The 20,177-nt window shown below is 45.2% G+C and overlaps 2 protein-coding genes across 2 annotated transcripts in view; both read left to right on the top strand.

The window, feature by feature from the left end:
- Positions 1-8,683, top strand: part of acadm (acyl-CoA dehydrogenase medium chain) — a gene marked incomplete at its 5' end in the record, with an annotated part of 50,060 nt that extends 41,377 nt beyond the window's left edge. Inside the window, 2 exons of the mRNA XM_048601571.1 lie at positions 1,235-1,483; positions 8,304-8,683. Coding sequence (XP_048457528.1) covers positions 1,235-1,483; positions 8,304-8,375 — 321 coding nt within the window. The remainder of the gene's footprint in view (positions 1-1,234; positions 1,484-8,303) is intronic.
- An 11,191-nt stretch (positions 8,684-19,874) lies between these two features.
- Positions 19,875-20,177, top strand: part of rabggtb (Rab geranylgeranyltransferase subunit beta) — a 53,593-nt gene continuing 53,290 nt past the window's right edge. The window contains exon 1 of the mRNA XM_048601999.1: positions 19,875-20,003. Within this exon, the coding sequence (XP_048457956.1) occupies positions 20,001-20,003 (3 nt within the window). The 5' untranslated portion in view covers positions 19,875-20,000. The remainder of the gene's footprint in view (positions 20,004-20,177) is intronic.

Raw genomic sequence — 20,177 nt, 5'->3', positions numbered from 1 at the left:
CTGCAGAGCTGTGCTGACTTGTCTATGAATGCATGCTTGTGAGATTAAGGGTTATAGTTTAAGTCTATATAGTAGTTTAGTTGTTTAGTAGTTTAGTATGGGGGAGGCGATGGCCTAGTGGTATTATCACTGGACGGTAGAGACCCAGAAAAGCTTCTGGGGACCCAGGTTCAAATCCTACCATGGCAGATGGTGGAATTTGAATTCAATAAATATCTGGAATTAAGAATCTAATGATGACTGTGAATCCATTGTCGATTATCAGAAAAACCCTGGTTCACTAATGTCCTTTAGGGAAGGAAACTGCCATTCTTTACCTGGTCTGGTTTACATGTGACTCCAGTCCCACAGCAATGTGGTTTACTCTGAACTGCCTTCTGGGCAGTTAGAGATGGGCAATAAATGCTGCCCAGTGAGCGTTGCCCTCATCCTGTGAATGAATGAAGAAAATTTAACCTATTTTAACCACTTGTTTAAAAATAAAATTGTTCTTAATAAACATGTTACTTTTCAGTCTGCTGAAGGAAACTGGTGAAGGTCTCTCTTGTTCTGGATAACAGTAATAAATAGAAACACATTGACTATTTTGGTGATTAAATAAAACGTCTATACTTTTGGCACAGCTCATGGAGCAATGGAGCCTGAATACCAGCCACTCCGACTGTTGGAATCATAACCTCAAGCATAACGTAGTAACTTCTGTAAATGTGATGACTTCTGTAAACTTGGTGAAATAAACTGGTGTCTGGTAAGGATCACTGGAGAGTAGGGATACTAACACTAAGGGACTTCAGTAATGTGAGAGACTAAAGAGATTTGGGTTACTTGTCTTGGAGCAGTGAAGTTTAAGAGGAGATTTAATAGAGATGTTCAAAATGATGAAGTCTTTTGATAGATTAAATCAGTAAAAGACCCGAAGGAGATGAGAATTTTTTTTATGCAGTGCATTGTGATCTGGAATGGGTTGCCTGGAATGGCAGTGAAAGCAGATTCATAATGACTTTCAAAAGGGAATTAGAGAGATACTCAAAGGGGAAAATGTTGTAGGATTTTGCTGGAAGGTGCAGCGTGTGATTTATTAGATAGCTGTTTCAGCAAATCAGCACACGTACAGTGGACAGAATTACTTCCCTGTAATGCAAGATTCTGAGAGTCCATAGTTGGACTGGGGAGATGCAACTGTGCTATTTCTTGCCTCAGCTGAATCTTGTTCCTCCCTCTGTTATGTATACAGCATCAGGCAGTTTCCTTCCTGCTGGCAGACATGGCCCTGAAGGTGGAATTGGCACGGTTAGGTTACCAGAGGGCGGCCTGGGAAGTGGACCAGGGACGGAGGAACACTTACTACGCCTCCATAGCAAAAGCCTTTGCGGGAGACATTGCCAATCAGGTTGCCAGTGACGCCGTCCAGATCTTTGGGGGCAATGGATTCAACAGTGAATATCCTGTGGAGAAACTGATGAGAGATGCTAAAATCTACCAGGCAAGTACCACAAGATCCAATTTTTTTTTACATCGACTGAAATTGTACTGATCCTTCAAATAAGAAAGAGAGATCTTGCATTTCTGCCATGGTTTTCACAACCTCAGTGCCCTCCAGATATTTTACAGGTCAGAAATACTTTTCTTGTGTACTTGTAATTAGGAAACACAGCAACCCAATTTGGTGCAACAAGCTGTCTAATAAGCAGCAATGAGCAGATGACTAAGGTAATGAGTTCTTTTAATATCCTCATTTGGATATGTGGATAGATATTGGCCACTGAAAGGTGATCAATCTGAAACATTAACTTTTTCTTTATCAGAAGCTGCCAGACCAACTGAGTTATTTTCAGCATTTTTTGTTATTTCAAATTTCCAGCATCCAGTACTTTTACGTTGGTGTTGCTAATTACCTGCTGTTTTCCCAGCACATTGTTGCAAAACTAAAGGATATCACAATCTATTGCCAAACCTCAGGGTATCAGAATGGTGCAGCCAGAAGGTGGTCACTTGGCTCATCATGTCTGTTAGCTTCTTGAAAGACCCATCCAGTTAGTCCCATTTTCACCTGCTGTTGCTCCATAGCCCCGCAATTTTTCTTTTTCAAGTTTTTGTTCTAACTTCCTTTTGCAAGTTACTATTGAAACTTTTTCTTTTCACCACCCTTTCAGATAGTGCATTGCAGATCTCAGAAACGATCTTTTTCATCACCTCACCTCCAGCTCTTTGGCCATTTACGTCAGATTTGTATCCTCTGCTCATTGACTCTCCTGCTGTTGGGAGTAATTTGTCCTTGATCCTCTATCTAAAGTGCTCGGATTTTGAGCACCTATTAAGCCTCCCTTCATCACTAGTTGAGGGAGAAGGACCTCTGTTTGTAAGAACATAAATAATAGGAGCAGCAGTCAGCTATTTGGACCTCGGGCCTGCACTGCCCATCACCAAAGTTGTGACTGACTTGCCATCTCCTCTTAGCCACCCTGTGCTTTCTTCATGTCTCTTAGCTGCTTCAATATGTAAATATCATTGGTCTTTGTGTTAAATGTGCTCCATTCGTAGTTCTCTGGGGTCACATATTGCAAAGATTCAGAACAAAAATGTTTCTCCTAAGTTGTGCTCTAAATGACTGACCTAGTCTGAGACTGTGACCCAGTTTTCTAGATTTCCAACCAGCAAGATCTTGGCAGCATCTACCCTGTCAAGCCCCTTCGAAATTTACATTTCAATGAGATTACCTCCCATTCTTCCAAATTTTAGGATTACAGGTGTAGTCTATCCAGACTCTCTGCATAGACAATCCCTTCATCCTAGGAAGCAGTCCAATAAATCTCATTTCACTTCTCCTTAAGGCAAGATATCGTTTCTTGAAGACCCAAAACCCAAACACCGTACTCTATTTGTAGAGTCACTAAAGCCCTTAATTGTTGTAAGATTTATTTACCCTTGTATTCCAATCCTAATGTGATAAATGCTAGCATACAATTTGCTTTTCTAATTTCCAGGTGTACTTTCATGTTAATTTTGAGTTTACATTTCAAAACACCCAGGTCCCTCTGTATGTCAACATATTCTAATCTCTCAGTGCTGAAAATTAAAATTCTGCATCTCCATTTCTTTACTGCTGTATTTTCCCACATCATGTTGTGTGCTAGCTACAGTTCAGTTGGTTGAAGTCCCATGAAAGACCTTGTGGGCAAAAATCAAGACTGCCATTCCAATAAACTACTGAGGGAGTGCTCCATTGTGAAGGTGTTGTCTTTCAGATCAAATGTTAACTGAGAGCCAGTCTGCTCCATCTAGAACATAAAAGATTCCTTGGCACAACTTCAAAGAGCAGGCTGTTTATCCCAGATATCCTGGCCGAATTTTATCCCTCAATTAACATCATACATGTTATCGGATTATTGTAACTTTGCTGTTTGTCAGAGCTTGCTATGTATGAATTCGTGGTTGCAGATCCATCATTCCAACAGTGACTACGCTTCAGAAGTACTTCATTGGCTGTGAAATGTTTTGAGATTTTAGAGTACATTATACCCCTGAATATACTGGCACAATAGTGACACACTCCTGTTCACTACCCACACTTGAAAGCTCTCTGTAGCATGCTGAAGACAGTGCTGTCACCCTCACAGGCCGCCCAAATCTTGTACCTGTCAGATGAGGGCAGAAGCTGAGGCTTGTGCACCACTGCACTGGTGATTCCTTAAGCTGCCTGACTTGCAGTCAGATCTTCCTATCCCTAGTATCTAAACAGACTTGTATTGCTACTAAACCTCTGGGTGAAAGTGTTTAGGTGACACACCCCACCCTGTGATGACTGCATCTCAAGATTCCAGCTCAACAACACTAATCTGAATGTACAAACTGAAGAATTAGGAACAGGAGCAGGCCATTTGGCTACTTCTGCCTACTCCATCACTCAATAAGACTATGGCTGATCCGATTGTGGCCTCAAAAACACTTTGCTTCCTTTCCCTGGTACCCTTCAACTTCCTCGTTAGTCAAGAATCTATCCACCTCTGCCTTAAAACTCTTTAATGACTCCATTGCTCTTGGGGCAAGCAAATTCCACAAACTAATGACATTCTTTGAGAAATAAATAACCCCCTTATCTCTGTTTGAAATAGATGATTGCAGATGTTTAAACTGATTCCTCTATTTCTAGTCTTTCCCACAAACAGGAGTTTGAGAGTTGCAGACAGTTGCACATGTAGTGGCTCAGGATCATAGTGCTCTCTAGAAACTCGCAGCACACACCCACACTATTATCCTTATCTAACCTTGTTTTATTTACTTTCTGAATTTATAAGTAGGGACTTTTAATAATATAACTACTTGGGTTTCTGCTGCCTTCCTAACAATATTGTGGCAGTTCCTACATGATATGGACTACAGTAATTCTAGGAGGTGGCTCCCTACCACCACCACAAAGGCAATAAGTGTTGGTCGAGCCATCAATGTTAACATTCAATGACAGAACTTAAAACAACCACTGTTTTTTTCTTATCTTTATTCATTCATGGGATGAGGGCATTGCTGGCTAGGCAGTTCTTATTGCCCATCCCTAATTGCCCAGAGGGCAGTTAAGAGTCAACCACATTGCTATGGGTCTGGAGTCACATGTAGGCCAGACCAGGTAAGGATGGCAGTTTCCTTCCCTAAAGAACAACTTAGCTTAGTATTTGTGTTTAGCTTATTATTTATACACATCAAATTTTAATTTAATAATGTTTTAAAACCTGGGTTCAATTCCACCCTCGGGCGACTGTCTGTGTGGAGCTTGCACATTTTCCCCGTGTCTGCATGGGTTTCCTCCGGGTGCTCCGGTTTCCTTCCACAGTCCAAAGATGTGCAAGTTAAGTGGATTGGCCATGCTAAATTGCCCGTAGTGTTCAGGGATGTGTAAATTAGGTGGGTTACAAGGGGATGGGTCTGGTTGGGATGCTCTGAGGTTCGGTGTGGACTGGTTGGGCCAAAGGGCCTGTTTCCACACTGTAGAGATTCTATAGAAAAGACTCTTGCTATTCACCCTATCCATGCCCCTCAAGATTTTATAAACCTCTAAGGTCACCCCTCAGCCTCCGACACTCCAGGAATAAAAGTCCCAGCCGATCCTGATAACTCAAACCCTCCTCCTGGTACATCCTGTAAATCTTTTCTGCACTCTTTCCAATTCAATAATATCCTTCCTATAACAAGGTGACCAGAACTGTACACAGTATTCCAAAAGTGGCCTCACCAATGTCCTGTATGGCCACAACATGATGTCCCAACTCCTATACTTAATGCTCTGACCAATGAAGGCACGTATGCCAAATGCCGCCTTTAATTGAACAAGGTAGTACAAATATTGGCTTTAACATCCAGGAAAGGTCAGACAGATCATTTGGTTTAACGTCTCATCCATGGCATCACCCAGTGTAAGATTTGACATTCATATTTAAGTACTTAACAGCTTTTAAATGATGAGAAGGCTGTTTCAAAGAGCCATGTTGAGACCTAACCTGTGTTTATAAAACATAACTTCTTTGCTATTGTATTCCAATAACCCCGAGAAGCCCACTTCCCTTTTAAACAGCCTTCTTCTTTAAACTGATATTTACCAGTCAAGTAACTTGAGTGCATGAATCAGACATCGAGGGCTGCAATGGACGATACTTTAAACTGAGACTCTGTGTGATCACTCTCTAGTGTCCTAGCCAATATTTAACCCTCAGCAGCATCGTTTTAAAGCAGAGATAGTAAGAACTGCAGATGCTGGAGTCAGAGATAATAACACTGTGGAGCTGGAGGAGCACAGCAGGCCAGGCAGCATCAGAGGAACAGGAAAGTTGATGTTTCGGGTCAGGACCCTTCTTCAGAAATGGGGAGGGGGAAGGGAGCTCAAAAATAAATAGAGAGAGGAGGGGTGGGGCTGGGGATGGTAGGCGGGATAGTGACAGGTGAGTGCAGGTAGGATGTGGTGAGGATTGGTCAGTGAGGTAGGAGGAGTAGATAGATGGGAGAGAAGATGGTCAGGTTGTATCAGGTCAAGGAGGCGGGGTGAGAGGGAGGGTTGGTCATGGGATGAGGTCGGGGGTGGGGAGATTTTGAAACTGGTAAAATCCACATTTAGGCCATCGGGCTGTAGGCTGCCGAGGTGGAATATGAGGTGCTGCTCCTCTAGTTTGCGGGTGGCATCATTGTGACACTGGAGGAGGCCCAGGATGGACGTGTCACCCAGGGAGTGGGAGGGGGATTTGAAATGGTTTGCAACTGGAAGGTATTGTCGTTTGCCGCGAACAGAGCACAGGTGCTCTACAAAATGGTCTCCGAGCCTCCGCTTGGTCTCACCGATGTAGAGGAGGCCACATCGGGAGTAGCGGATGTAATAAACCACGTTGATGGATGTGCAGGTGTACCTCTGTCTAATGTGGAAGGTTTGTTTGGGGCCTTGGATGGGGTTGAGGGGTGAAGGTGTAGGGGCAGGTGTAGCACTTCCTGCGGTTGCAGGGAAAGGTGCCGGGGGTGGTAGGGCTAGTGGGGAGTGTGGAGCAGACGAGGGAGTTGCAGAGAGAATGGCCCCTACGGAAGGCAGATAGGGGTGGGGAGCGAAATATATCTTCGGTTGTGGGATCGGATTGTAGGTGGTGGAAGTGGCGGAGAATGATACTTTGAATCCGGAGGTTAGTGGGGTGATATGTGAAGACAAGGGGGATTCTGTCTTTGTTTTTGTTGCGGAGAGGGGGTGTGAATGCAGAGGTGCGGGAAATGCAACAGATGCGGTTGAGGGCATTTTCGACCACCAAACGGGGGATGTTGCGGTCCCTGAAATAGCAGGACATCTGGGATGTTCGGGAGTGGAATGCCCCAACTTGCGAGCAGATACAGTGGAGGCGGAGGAATTAAGAGTAAGGGATCGCATTCTTGCAGGAAGGTCGGTGAGAGGAGGTGTAGTCTAGGTAGCTGTGGTAGTCGGTGGGCTTGAAATAGATGTTGGTTTCAAGGCGGTCACTAGAGATGGAGACCGAGAGGTCCAGGAAGGAGAGAGAGGTATCGGAGATGGTCTAGGTGAACTTGAGGTTGAGGTGAAAGGTGTTAGTAAAGTTGATGAACTGGTCAAGCTCCTCGTGGGAGCACGAGCCGGTGCCGATACAGTCATCAATGTAGCGGAGGAAGAGGTGGGGGATAGTGCCAGTGTAACAGCAGAAGAGGGACTGTTCCACGTATCCTACGAAGAGGCAGGCATAGCTTTGGCCCGTGCGGGTTCCCATGGCCACCCCCTTAGACTGTAGGAAGTGGGAGGGTTTTAAAGCCATTTTGCTGCTCATTTATCTCACCACACATTATGACTGCTGATTTCCCAACATTAAAATAATCCCTGTATTTCAGAAATTTGGCTGCAAGTATTTGAAGGTTGTGCAATCTCCTTTCTCTTTAATGTCACAGTATGAGCTGCCATCGGGAGTCAGATGTTTTCTTGTGCACTATTTAACATGGAGTCCTTTTGACATTTGCCTGACCTCCTGTCTGGTTTTGTTCTGATTTGAACATTGTGTGTTTCTCCTATGGTGAAGTCTCAGTGACTGTGGTTTAAATGAGCACATGTGAGTCAGTGAGCATGAGCATTGCTTTGTTATGTCAGTTTGAATCAGACAACCTGATAGCGATGGAGCCTACAATACATCATTGACATTGTGCTCTTCCCCAACTGGTTTCTGTTTTATTTCTGTTTTTCATTCAAGACTTTCAAACTCTGCTGACCATATCTCAAAATCTTGTTCATTTGTCCTATTCTGTCACTGACACCTAATTTGACAATACATTGATTTTGGGGAAAAATATGCTTTCCCAGCCTTAGTCCATTCACCAACTTCTGTAACCTCCGTCCCTACAGGATCTCTCCGCACCTCCAGTTGGAATCTCTCCCTGATTTTAATGCATGAACCATTTGTGGCCATGGCTTCAGCTACATGGTCCTTGAGCTCTGGAATCACCAACCCCTCCACCACCAAAACCACCACCCAAAATCCCTGTGTGTGTGTCATTCTTTAAAGCTCTGCTTAAAACCTCCTAGTTTGTCACCTGTCCCGCTACCACCTCATGAAGCTTGGTATCAGATTTTGAGTGGAGTGCTTGGGGATCTTTGTTACATTAACAGTGCTATGTAAATGCATGTTATTTACAACGATTTATTGCTATTTATACATAAAGTAATAATGGCTGCAGCTATTTCTTATGCAGCAAATTAATTTGATTTTGATTGTTTCTGTTACATGTACAAACTAAATCATGCTGCATTTTCTGATTTACATTTTTAAATACAACAACTTTTCCAGATCTACGAAGGCACTGCTCAAATCCAGAGAATGATCATTGCACGACAACACATCGAGAAATACGAGCAGTGAAAGATCCATTTGTTTACATTGAATAAATGCTTCACAATGCAATTCTGATTCCTAGACTGACCCCACCACACAAACCCACTTTTCTTTCTATGCAATGTGGAGAGGAGTTAAAGTTTACTTTTGTTAAGAACAGGACCCTTCTTTATGTCTGTAACATTTTCTGAAAGTGCCTCAACAATTTACGGTGATGGGCACTGGAGAGATTTTGGACCCAAGGGAAATTTAGCGGCCGACTGCAATCGAACATAACATTCTCAAAATAAGATGAACAAATAAATAGCTAAAAATAAAGAAGTACTTCAATCAAATGAATTGTTGACATTTAATTTGTCTTTATTTTTATTTTTAATCTGTCAGTCTCCTGTACCTGCTCACTTGGAAAGTTCTTACCAACAGTTACTGTTACCTTGCCACTGTTCTTCACATGGTTGACTTGACTTTATATACAAGTAAATGGATGTACAGTACAGAAACAGGCCATTCAACTGAAATAATCCACGCTGCAACTTATGTTAGGCATGAGTTCTGCCTGTTCTTCATCTCACTTGACCAACACATTCTTACATTCTTTTCTCTGTCTTATGCTTATCCCAGCTTCCCTTAAACCATATTCATGCTACTCACCTCAATCGCTGTTTGCTATCCACATTCTAACCATTCTGGATAAAGAAATTCCTCTTTAATTTCATTTTGGATCCATTAATGACTGTCTCATACTCCATAGCTCCTAATTTGAATTGTCTCAAAAAGTGGAAATACCTGTTCTATGTCTATCCTATCAGACCTCAATCTTGTTCAAATCATCCCTCAGCTTTTTGTTTTCCAGACAAGTGAGCCTGGTTTGTTTAATGTATTCTCCTGGTTCTGTTGCAATTATTGAATTTTATTTTTCTTCGATCTTTCTCCGTCCCCTTCTATCATTTACTAATATGGAGAACTGCATTGACAGGTGTCCTGTGAGAATGATCAAGTGAAATGGGACGATACTGTGGAGTTTGAAGAATGAAAGGTGATCTTGTTGAAACATATAATGCTCTGAGGAGGTTTGACTCAGTGGATACAGGGAGGTTATTTCCCCCTGGCTGGAGAGTCTAGAACACTGTAGAAGAGGCCCTTTGGCCCATTGAGTCTGTACTGCCAAAGCTGTGATAAATCCACACTAGTCCCCCTTTTCCACACAAGGTTTCCAGCCTTGAATGTTATGACATTTCAAGCGCTCATCCAAATACCTTTTTTTAAAGGTTGTGAGATTTCTTACATCAACTGCTCTCTCAGGCAGTGCATTCCAGTTACCCACCATTCTCTGGGTGAAAACGTTTTTCCTCCAATCTCTGTCATCCTTCTGCTTTGCACCTTAAAATTATGCTCCCTTGTTATTGCCCCTTTGACTCGGGTATCTGCTTTCTGTCCACCCTGTCCATAGCCCTTGTAATCTTACACACCTTTGAAAGCAGATCATGTCTGACTAAAGAGATAACAAGGTGTAGAGCTGGATGAACACAGCAGGCCAAGCAGCATTTTCAGGCGCAGGAAGGCTGACGTTTCGGGCAAGAAGGGTCTAGGCCCAAAACGTCAGCCTCCCTGCTCCTCTGATGTTGCTTGGCCTGCTGTGCTCATCCAGCTCTACACCTTGTTATCTCAGACTCTCCAGCATCTGCAGTTCCTACTATCTCATGCCTGACTAATTGAGTTCTTTGACAGGCAGTGGATGAGGATCGTGCTCTGCCCCCCTTCACCCAAACCAACCTATCTCCCTCTGAACTGACTGCACTCAGTGTGCTTAGATTCAACCCTGACTTTGTCATTAAGCCTGTCAATAAGGGTGGTGCTGTTGTAGTCTGGCGTACAGACCTCTGTTGCAGAAGCTGATTGCCAGCTCTCAGATACCTCCTCCTATCTTCCTCTGGACTATGACCCCACCATAGCACATCAACAACTGTATCAACTATGGCTATTATTTCATCTGGTGATCTCCCCTCCACTGCCTCCGAGCTGATAGTCCCCCAGCCCTACACAGCTTGCTTCTACCTCCTTCTGAAAATTCACAAACAGGATTGTCTGGATAGCCTGCTCCTGCCCTTCAGAACTCATATCTTCCTATCTTAACTTGGTATTTTCTCCCCTGGTCCAGTCCCTGCCCATGTACCTCTGTGATTGTTCTGACGCTTTACACCATTTTTGGAATTTCCAATTAAGCAGGCTTCAGCCACCGTCTCTTTACCATGAACGTGCGATCCCTTTATATGTCCATCTCTCGGCTCTCCGTTTCTTCCTTGAGCAAAGGCCTGAACTATCCCCACCCACCCACCACCCTCCTTTTCTTGGCTGAGTTCGTCCTCGCTCTCGACATCTTTTCTTTTAACTCCTCTCATTTTCTTCAGGTCAGAGGGGTTGCCATGGGTACCCGCATGGGCCCCTGTTATGCCTGTCTCTTCATGGGGTAAGTAGAACATTCCTTGTTCCAGTGCTATTCCGGCCCCCAACCATAACTCTTTCTCCAACATATTAATGATATGATCGGTGCTGCTTCTCTCTCTTGTCCAGAATTGTAAAGGTTTATCAATTTTGCTTCCAATTTCCACCCCGCCCTCACTTTCACCTGGTCTATCTGACTCCTCCCTTCCTTGACATCTCTGTTTCCATTTCTGGGGATAGACTGGCCACAATATCTCACTATAAACCCACTCACTCCCACAGCTACCTGGACGATACATCCTTGTACCTTGCTTCCTATAAAGACTCCATCCCGTTCTCCCAGTTCGTCCGTCTCTGTCGCATATGTTCCGATGAGGCCAACTTTGATAAGGGAGCCTCTGAAATGTCTACCTTTCTCCTCAACTGAGAATTCCCCGGCACCATTGTCAACAGGGCCCTCAACCAGGTCTGGCCCATTGCCTGCACTTCTGCTGTTACCCTATCTCTTCCCTCCTGCAACAGCAATAGGGTTCCCCTTGTTCTTACCTGCCATCCCACCAGCATCCACAGCCAGAAGATCAAAAGTTATAATTTCTGCCACCTCCAGCGAGATGCCACCACCAGACACACATTCCCCTCCCCTCCCTTGTCCATCTTCCACAGGGACCGTTCCCTCTGGGACACCCTGATCCACTCTTCCTTCACTCCCAACACCACCCCTCTTCCCCACCCACCACCCCGCCTCCGCCCCCGCCCCCGCCCCCGCCATGGCATCTTCCCCTGCAACTGCCGAAGGCGTAACTACTTCCCATTTACCTCCTCCCTCCTCAGTATCCAAGGGCCCAAACGTACCTTCCAGGTGAAGCAGCACTTTACCTGCACTTTACACAACCTAGCCCACTGCATTCGCTGCTCACAATGTGGTCCCTTCTAGATTGGGGAAATGAAGCGTAGATTGGGTGACCGCTTCGCAGAATATCTACGTTCTGTCTGCAAACAGGACCCTGAGCTTCCAGTTGCCTGCAACTTTAACACACCACCCTGTTCCCTGGCCAACATCTCTGTCTCTGGCTTGCTGCAGGACTCCAGCGAAGCTCAGCGCAAGCTGGAGTAACAACACCTCATTTTCCACTTGGGGACCCTGCAGCCCTCAAGACTCAAGATCGAGTTCAATAATTTTAGGGCCTGATCTCTCCCATGTCCCAGCCCCCTACGCCACACACCAGGCCTTGTTATCACATAGCCTGCCATTACACACTACCTATTGTTAGCCACTAACAGTCTCCATTAACAGCTGTTCACCCTCCTTTCCAGATCGTACCCACTCCTTTGTCTGTCCAACTGTTCTTCTCTGTCTTTGGGCACTATCCCCACCTATCAATTACTCCTTACCCCTTCCACCCCACCCTATCTTCTGCATATGAACCGACATTTTCCTAGCTACCATCAGTTCTGACGAAGGGTCACCAGACCCAAAACGTTAACTGTGATTTTTCTTCACAGATGCTGCCAGACTTGCTGAGCTTTTCCAGCAATCTCTATTTTTGTGCATGTTGTGTATTTGGACTTTCAGAAAGCATTTTGTGCAGTGCCACATGGCAGGCTGGTTAGCAAATTAGAAACGTTTGGGATGATGGGTCCTTAGCCACATGGATTAGAAGTTGGCTAAAGGACAGGAAACAGAGGGTAGGTATAGATGGGCATTTCTCAGATTGGAGATGAGTTGAAAGTGATGTTTACCAGGGATCGGTGTTGGAACCCTTACTTTTTCTGATTTATATAAACAATTTGAGGATGAGTACTGGGGGCAAAATCTCTAAATTTACAAAATATACTAAACTAGGGAAAATAGTAGATTGTGAGGATGATGCTGACTGACTTAAGAGGAACAAAAACAAAGTTGCTGGAAAAGATCAGCAGGTCTGGCAGTATCTGTGAAGGAGAAACGAGTTAACGTTTCGAGTCCAGTGACTCTTCCTCAGTTCCTCCTTCAGAGGATCATTGACAAGTTGGCCAAATGGGCTGCCACCTGGCAGATGGATTTCAGTGCAGAGAAATGTGAGGTAGTGCATTTTGATAGAAAAAAAAAACACAGAAATGATACAGGCTCAATGGTACAACTTTGAGGTGAGTACAGGAGCAGAGGGACCTTGGGATTCACGTGCATAATTCTCTGAAGATGACCAGGCAAGTGGAAACAGTTATTAAGAAGGATTACAGGATTGTTGGGTTGTAAATGGAGGCATAGAGTATAAATGCAAGGAAGAAAAAGTATCTTTCCCCTATGGTGGGGGATTTCAAGACTAAGGGATGTATTTTTAAGGTGAGAGGAGAAAGATTTAAAAAGGACGTGAGGGACAAATTTTTTAGATAGAGTGGTTTGTGTGTGGAATGAACTTCCAGAGAAACTGGTGGATGTGGATACAGTTACAGTGTTTAAAAGACATTTGGCTAAGTATATGAATAAGAAAGGTTTAGAGGGATATGGGCCAACTGCAGGCAGGTGGGAATAGTTTAGTTTTGGATTATGTTCGGCATGGACTGGTTGGACCAAAGGGTTTGTTTCTGTGCTGTGTGACTGACTAAGTGATGCTTCCCCTCTACAAATCATTGGTCTGACCACATTTGGAATATTGTCTTCAGTTCTGGGCACCTTATTTAAGGAAGGATGCTAAAGCCCTGGAGAGAGTTCAAAGGAAATTTACTAGAATAAGGGATTTTAGATACAAGGAAAGATTAGAGAGATTGGATGAGAGTTGGGTGGGATGGGATGATGAACAAACTGACCACAGCACCGTGGTACAGGGAGCTATTCAAAACGGGGGGAAATGAGGAATGTAGTTATGATTGGGACTAGTAGACTCAGTAGATGTTGTTCCCTGTGGCTAGGATCGAGAGTCACATAGGCTGTGATAGGCGATGGTCTAGTGGTATTATCGCTAGACTATTAACCCAGAAACCCAACTGATGTTCTGGGGACCCGGGTTCAAATCCCACCACGGCAGATGGTGGAATTGGAATTAAAAAAAAACGTCTGGAATTATGAATCTACTGATCACCATGATTGTCAGGAAAAACCTATCTGGTTCACTAATGCCCTTCAGGGGAGGAAATCTGCCACCCTCACCTGGTCGGGCCTACATGTGACTCCAGACCCACAGCAATGTGGTTGACTCTCAACTGCCCTCTGAAATGGCCTAGCAAGCCACTCAGATGTATCAATCTCTAAAAGACTCAAAGAAATGTAACTGGATGGATCACCTGGCATCGACCTAGGCACCGGAAAAGACAATGGCAGAAACAGCCCTGTCGACCCTGCAAAGTCCTCCTCACTAACATCTGGGGGTTTGTGCCTTCCTTCGTAGCATTGTGGGTCAACCCACAGCAGGAGGACTACAGCGGTTCAAGAAGGCAGCTCACCACCACCTTCTCAAGGGCAACTAGGGATGGGCAAGAAATGCTGGCCAGCCAGCGACACCAACATCCCACAAATGAATTTTTAAAAAAAGATGCCTGCCTGGTGCCTTAGCTCAGGAAATCTCATCGCGGCTGCAGAGGAACCTGGAGTGGGAGGGGAAAGATCCAGTTGTCACGGTCCGTGTAGGTACCAATGATATAGGTAGAAAGAGGAAAGATGTTCTGCTGAGGAAATACGAGCAGTTAGGGGCTAAATGAAAAAGCATAACCAAAAAGGTAATAATCTCTGCACTACTAGAACATGCACTCATATGAGTACAGTGAAAAGTTTACATAGTCACTGCTTATGGTGCCACCTTGGGTGCAAAGGTACCTAGGTACAAATTCTTAGGAAGAAGCAAATTGGCACAGGTTCAACATGATTAAAGAGGTAAACATGTGGCTCAAAGATCGGTGTGGGAGAAACAGATCTGAATTCATGGGACATTGGCACCAGTACTGGGGAAGGAGGGAGATGTTCCAATGAAACGGGCTGCACCTGAATCCATCCCTCCCATCAACCAGCCAGGATGTATCTACCACCACCATTCTGCCTCCACCCCTTCAACAACCGCCCCCCCTTTATCTGCAGCACCCTCCACCCCCATATCCAGTCGTGAAAAAGGGTAATAGCCGAAATGTTGACAGCACCTCTCCTCCAGGTGCTGCCTGGTTTGTTGTGTTCTTCCAGCCTCCTGTTTGTCCACCTGAATCATGCTGGGACCAGAATCCTTGCATAATCATGAATCGTTGGAAGAGGCAATGGCAGAAGTGGTATTATTGCTAGTCTATTAAACCAAAGGCCTGGTAATTTTCTGAGGACCTAGGTTCAAATCCCCCCATGGCAAATAATGGAGCTTGGATTCAATACCAAATCTGGAATTAGGAATTTAATGATAACCATAAAATTGGTGTCAATTGTCAGGTTACATGTGATTCCAGACCCTCCAGGCAATTGGAGATGGCAATAAATGTGGCCTAGCCAGCAATGCTCACATCCCATCAATGAACAAAAAAAAAGTTAGGGCTTTAAACTAGATAGTTTTGTAAAAGGTAAGAGAGAGAGGCAAGAGTGGACATTGGGCTGCTGCAATGTGGTCGATTCTCAACTGCCCTGTGAGCAATTAGGGATGGACGATAAATACTGGCCAGACATCCACATCCTATGAATGAATTAAAAAATATGAAACTGGCAAGGATAGAGAATTGGCTGACTGACAGAAGGCAGAGAATGGGAATAAAGGCGTCTTTTTCAGAATGGCAGCCAATGGCCAGTGGAGTAGGGCATTGTTGCTGAGTTGGCAGATGACACAAAGATAGGTGGATGGACAGGTAGTGCTGAAGAAGCAGGGAGGCTGCAGAAGGTGTTGACCAGGCTAGGGGAGTGAGCAAAGAAGTGGTCGATGAAACACAATGTGGGAAAGTGTGAAGATATGCACTTGGTAGAATGAATCAAGGCATAGATTGTTTTCTGCGTGGGGAAAGGCTTCAGAAATCTGAAGCACAAAGAGACTTGGGAGTCTTAGCTCAGAATTCTCTTAAGTTTAACATGCAGGTTTAGTTGGCAGTTAGGAAGACAAGTGCAATGTTAACATTCATTTCAAGAGGACTAGAACACAGGGGCAGAGATGTGCTGCTGAGGCTATATAATGCTGAATCTGGTCAGACTGCATTTGGAATATTATGAGCAGTTTAGGGTCCCATATCGAAGGAATGATGTGCTGGCATAGGAGAGGCTGCAGAGGAGGTTTACAAGAATGATCCCGGAGATGAAAGGTTTGTCATATGAGAAGTGATGAAGGACTCTGGTTCTGTACTGGATGGAATTTCAAAAGATGAGTGGGGATCTGATTGAAACTTCCAGAATACTGAGAGGCCTGGATAGAGTAGACAAAGAGAAAATGTTTCCACTAGTAGGAGAGACTAGGACCCAAAAGCACAGCCTAGGAGTGAAGGGTAAACTTTTTAGAACTAATATGAGGAGGAATTTCTCCAGCCAGAGGGTGGTGAATCTGTAGAACTCATTGCTGCAGAGAGCTGTGGAGCCAAGTCATTGAGTGTATTTAAGACAGAGATAGATAATTTCCTGATTGGTGAGGGGTTCAAGGTTACAGGGAGAAGGCGGGAGAATGAGGTTGAGAAACACATCAGCCATGATCGAATGTTAGAGCAGACTCGATGAGCCGAATGGCCTAATTCTGCTCCTATATCTTATGGTGTTATTCTGCTTGGAGCAAAAAAACATAAGAGGTGACCTAATTGAGGTGTTCAAAATTATGAACAATTTTGACAGGGTAAAGAAGGATGTTCTGTTTCCACTAGATGGTATGTCAGTAACCAGGAATCACAATTTCAAGATTGTCAACAAGAGAGCTATGAGTGAGATGAGGAGAAATGTTTTTATTCAGAGAGTTAGTAAGAACTGCAGATGCTGGAGTCTGAGATAACACAGTGTGGAGCTGGAGGAACACAGCTGACGTTTCGGGTCTGGACCCTTCTTCAGAAATGGGGGAGGGGAAGAAGATTCTGAAATAAATAGGGAGAGAGGGGGAGGCGGATGGAAGATGGATAAAGGAGCAGATAGGTGGAGAGGAGACAGACAGGTCAAAGAGGCGGGGATGGAGCTAGTAAAGGTGAGTGTAGGTGGGGAGTTAGAGAGGGGATAGGTCAGTCCAGGGAGGACGGACAGGTCAAGGAGGTGGGATGAGGCGGGTAGGTAGGATGTGGGGGTGGGGCTTGAGGTGGGGGGAGTGGATAGGTGGGAGGAAGGACAGGTTAGGGAGGTGGGGACGAGCTGGGCTGGTTTTGGGATACAGTCGGGGGAGGGGAGATTTTGAAGCTTGTGAAGTTCACATTGATACCATTGGGCTGCAGGGTTCCCAAGCGGAATATGAGTTGCTGTTCCTGCAACCTTCGGGTGGCATCGTTGTGGCACTGCAGGAGGCCCAGGATGGACATATCGTCCAAGGAGTGGGAGGGGGAGTTGAAATGGTTTGCGACTGCGAGGTGCAGTCCACCTCTCTTTATCGCTGAAATGCTCCATCCCAGGCAATATCCTGGTGAATCTCCTCTGCACCCCCTCCAGTGCAATCACATCCTTCCTATAGTGTGGTGATCAGAGTTGCACACAGTATTCCAGCTGTGGCCTAACCAAAGTCCTGCACAGCTCCAAAATGATGTCCATGTTTTTATCATCAATGCAAAGACTGATCAAGGCAAGTATTCTGTATGTCATCTTAACTCCCCTATTAACCTGTCCTGCCACCTTTAGGGATCTGTGGACATGCATCCAAGATCCCTCTGTTCCTCTGAGCTTCCTAGTGTACTGCCATTCATTGAGTACTCTCTTGTCTTTTCTATCTGCATTGATCTGCCCATCTGACCAGACTGTTTATATCCTCCTGTAGCTAAACACCTTCCTCTTCACCATCAGTCACTCCGCCAATCTTTGTGTCATCTACAAGCCTGCGTATCATCTCTCCCACATTCTCATGTACATTATTTATGAATATCACAAACAATAGTGGACCCAGCACTGATTCCTGTGGTATGCCACTCCACATTGGGCTCCAACCACTGGGGTCCAATCACACAAACAGTTTTCTGCCACCACCCTCTGTCTCCTGTCATTAAGTTTTGGATGCTACTTGCTAAGTTACATTAGATCCTGTGAGCTTTAACTTCCTTTATCAGTTTCCCATGTTGGACCTTGTCAAAGGTTTTGCTGAAATCCATATTAACTCCATCATCTGCCCTACCCTCATCTACCACTTAGTCATCTCCTCATAAAATGCCACCAGATTTGTTCGGCAAATCAGTTCATTATAGGACAGATATGAATGCATTTACAAGAATGATTTCAGCAATAAGGAACTCAGTGATGAGGACAGATTCAAAAAATTGGGACTGGTTTATTTGGAGAGAAGGAAGCTGAGTGGGAGATTTGTTAGAGTTTTTCAAAATCATGAGTGAGCTGGACAGAGTAAATCATTTAAGTTTCCTCATCCCTGAAGCCTTTTTTAAATTCATTCTCTGGCTAGGCCAGCATTTATTTTGCAGCCGTAATTGCCCAGAGGGCGGTTAAGAGTCAACCACATTGTTTTGAGTCTGGAGTCACACGTAGACCAGACTATGTAAGGATGACAGATTTCCTTCCCTAAAGGATATTAGTGAGCCAGATTTTTCCGACAATCAACAATGCATTTATGGTTATCATTAAACTCCTAATTCCACTATCTGTTGTGGTGTGATGTGATCCCATGTCTCCAAAATATCACCTGGGTCTCTGGATTAACAGTCCAGCAATAACATCACTAGGTCATTGCCTCCCCGCCTGAAGCTTGTAAATCACTTCTGCACTCTTTCCAATGAATTCACATCTTGCAGCTACATTTTGAGCTGATCCATTAGTTAAACTGTTTTCTTCATCTCCCCATTAAACTGGAGAAGGATGGAAGTTGAGAAAGTGAAAGAAAGGCAAGCAGGTGAACAATATGAAGAGATACTGGAGATACTGCTGATGCTGGAGTCTGAGATAACAAAGTGCGGAGCTGGATGAACACAGCAGGCCAGGCAGCATCAGAGGAGCAGAAAAGCTGATGTTTCAGGTCTGGACCCTTCTTCAGAAATGGGGGAGGGGCAGGGGGCTCTGAAATAAATAGAGAGAGAGGGAGGCGATGATAGAAGGTGGATAGTGGAGCCAGTAGGTGGAGAGAAGACGGACAGGTCAAGGAGACGGCGATAATGCCAGTAAAGGTGAGTGTAGGTAGGGAGTTGGGATGGGGGGTGGTCAGTGGATAGGTGGGAGTGAAGACGGACAGGTCAAGGAGGCGGGTATGAGGCTGGTAGGTAGGAAGTGGTGGTGGGGGTTGGTCAGTGAGGTGGGAGGAGGGGATAGGTGGGAGAAAGGACAGGTTAGGAGGCGGGGACGAGCTGGGCTGGTTTTGGGATGCGGTAGGGGAAGGGGAGATTTTGAAGCTTGTGAAGTCCACATTGATATCATTGGGCTGCAGGGTTCCCAAGTGGAATATGAGTTGCTGTTCCTGCAACCTTCGGGTAGCATCGTTGTGGCACTGCAGGAGGCCCAGGATGGACATGTCGTCTGAGGAATGGGAGGGGGAGTTGAAATGGTTCGCGACTAGGAGGTGCAGTTGTTTAGTGCAAACCGAGCGTAGGTATTCTGCAAAGCAGTCCCCAAACTTCCACTTGGTCTCTCTGATGTAGAGGAGGCCACAATGGGAACAGTGGATACGAAGGATATGAAGGTTTTTTTTGTCAAATTTCTTTTCAAATGATGCAACTAAACCCATAATTATAATAAGGGACAAAGGAGTTAATCAAACTCTTTAACTGGAGAAGGATCTAATTTTTTCTCTGGAACCAAACTGTTGATAAAAGGGGTAATCAACAGGAAGCTGAAAGTGCACTACCCCAGTGAGTTGTGACAAAAGATTCCTGGTTTTCTGTCTTGAAGCCTCCAGAAGTGGTGAAAAGCTGCAAATAAATGCAAGTCCGTCCTTTAGTCCTCTTAACTTTACCCTCCAACTTCTCTCTCCCTGGTGTTGTCATTGTCAATTTCACAGGTTCAATGAGTGTCTCCTCCTGCAGTGCCCCCCTCCCGCCAGCAGGTGGGGATGCTGGGCTCACACGCAGGCGCGGTACCTTGCAGGCAGTGACGGGGACAGCTGTGCGGGGCGGTGTCGGGGTCCTGAGTGCGGGGCAGAGCTGGCAGCTGGGCGGCGGAGCGGGAGCGGAATGGTGAGAGAGGAGCGCGGCGGGTGCCGGGGGGGGGGGGGGTGTGTTCTGGACCGGGGGGGGGGGGGGGGGGCTGTAGGGGATGAAGCTGAAGCTATGATTTGGGGGGGGGATTGGGGCTGAGAGGTGTGTGTCTTCAACCTGGTAATCCACTCCCTAACCCGGCCCCCCCCCCCC

The sequence above is a fragment of the Rhincodon typus genome, chromosome 10 (genome assembly GCF_021869965.1).
Source record: "Rhincodon typus isolate 14 chromosome 10, sRhiTyp1.1, whole genome shotgun sequence".
In the NCBI taxonomy this organism is placed as follows: Eukaryota; Metazoa; Chordata; class Chondrichthyes; order Orectolobiformes; family Rhincodontidae; genus Rhincodon; species Rhincodon typus.
Note: the sequence above shows the minus strand (reverse complement) of the source record. Positions and strands in the feature narration are given on the sequence as shown.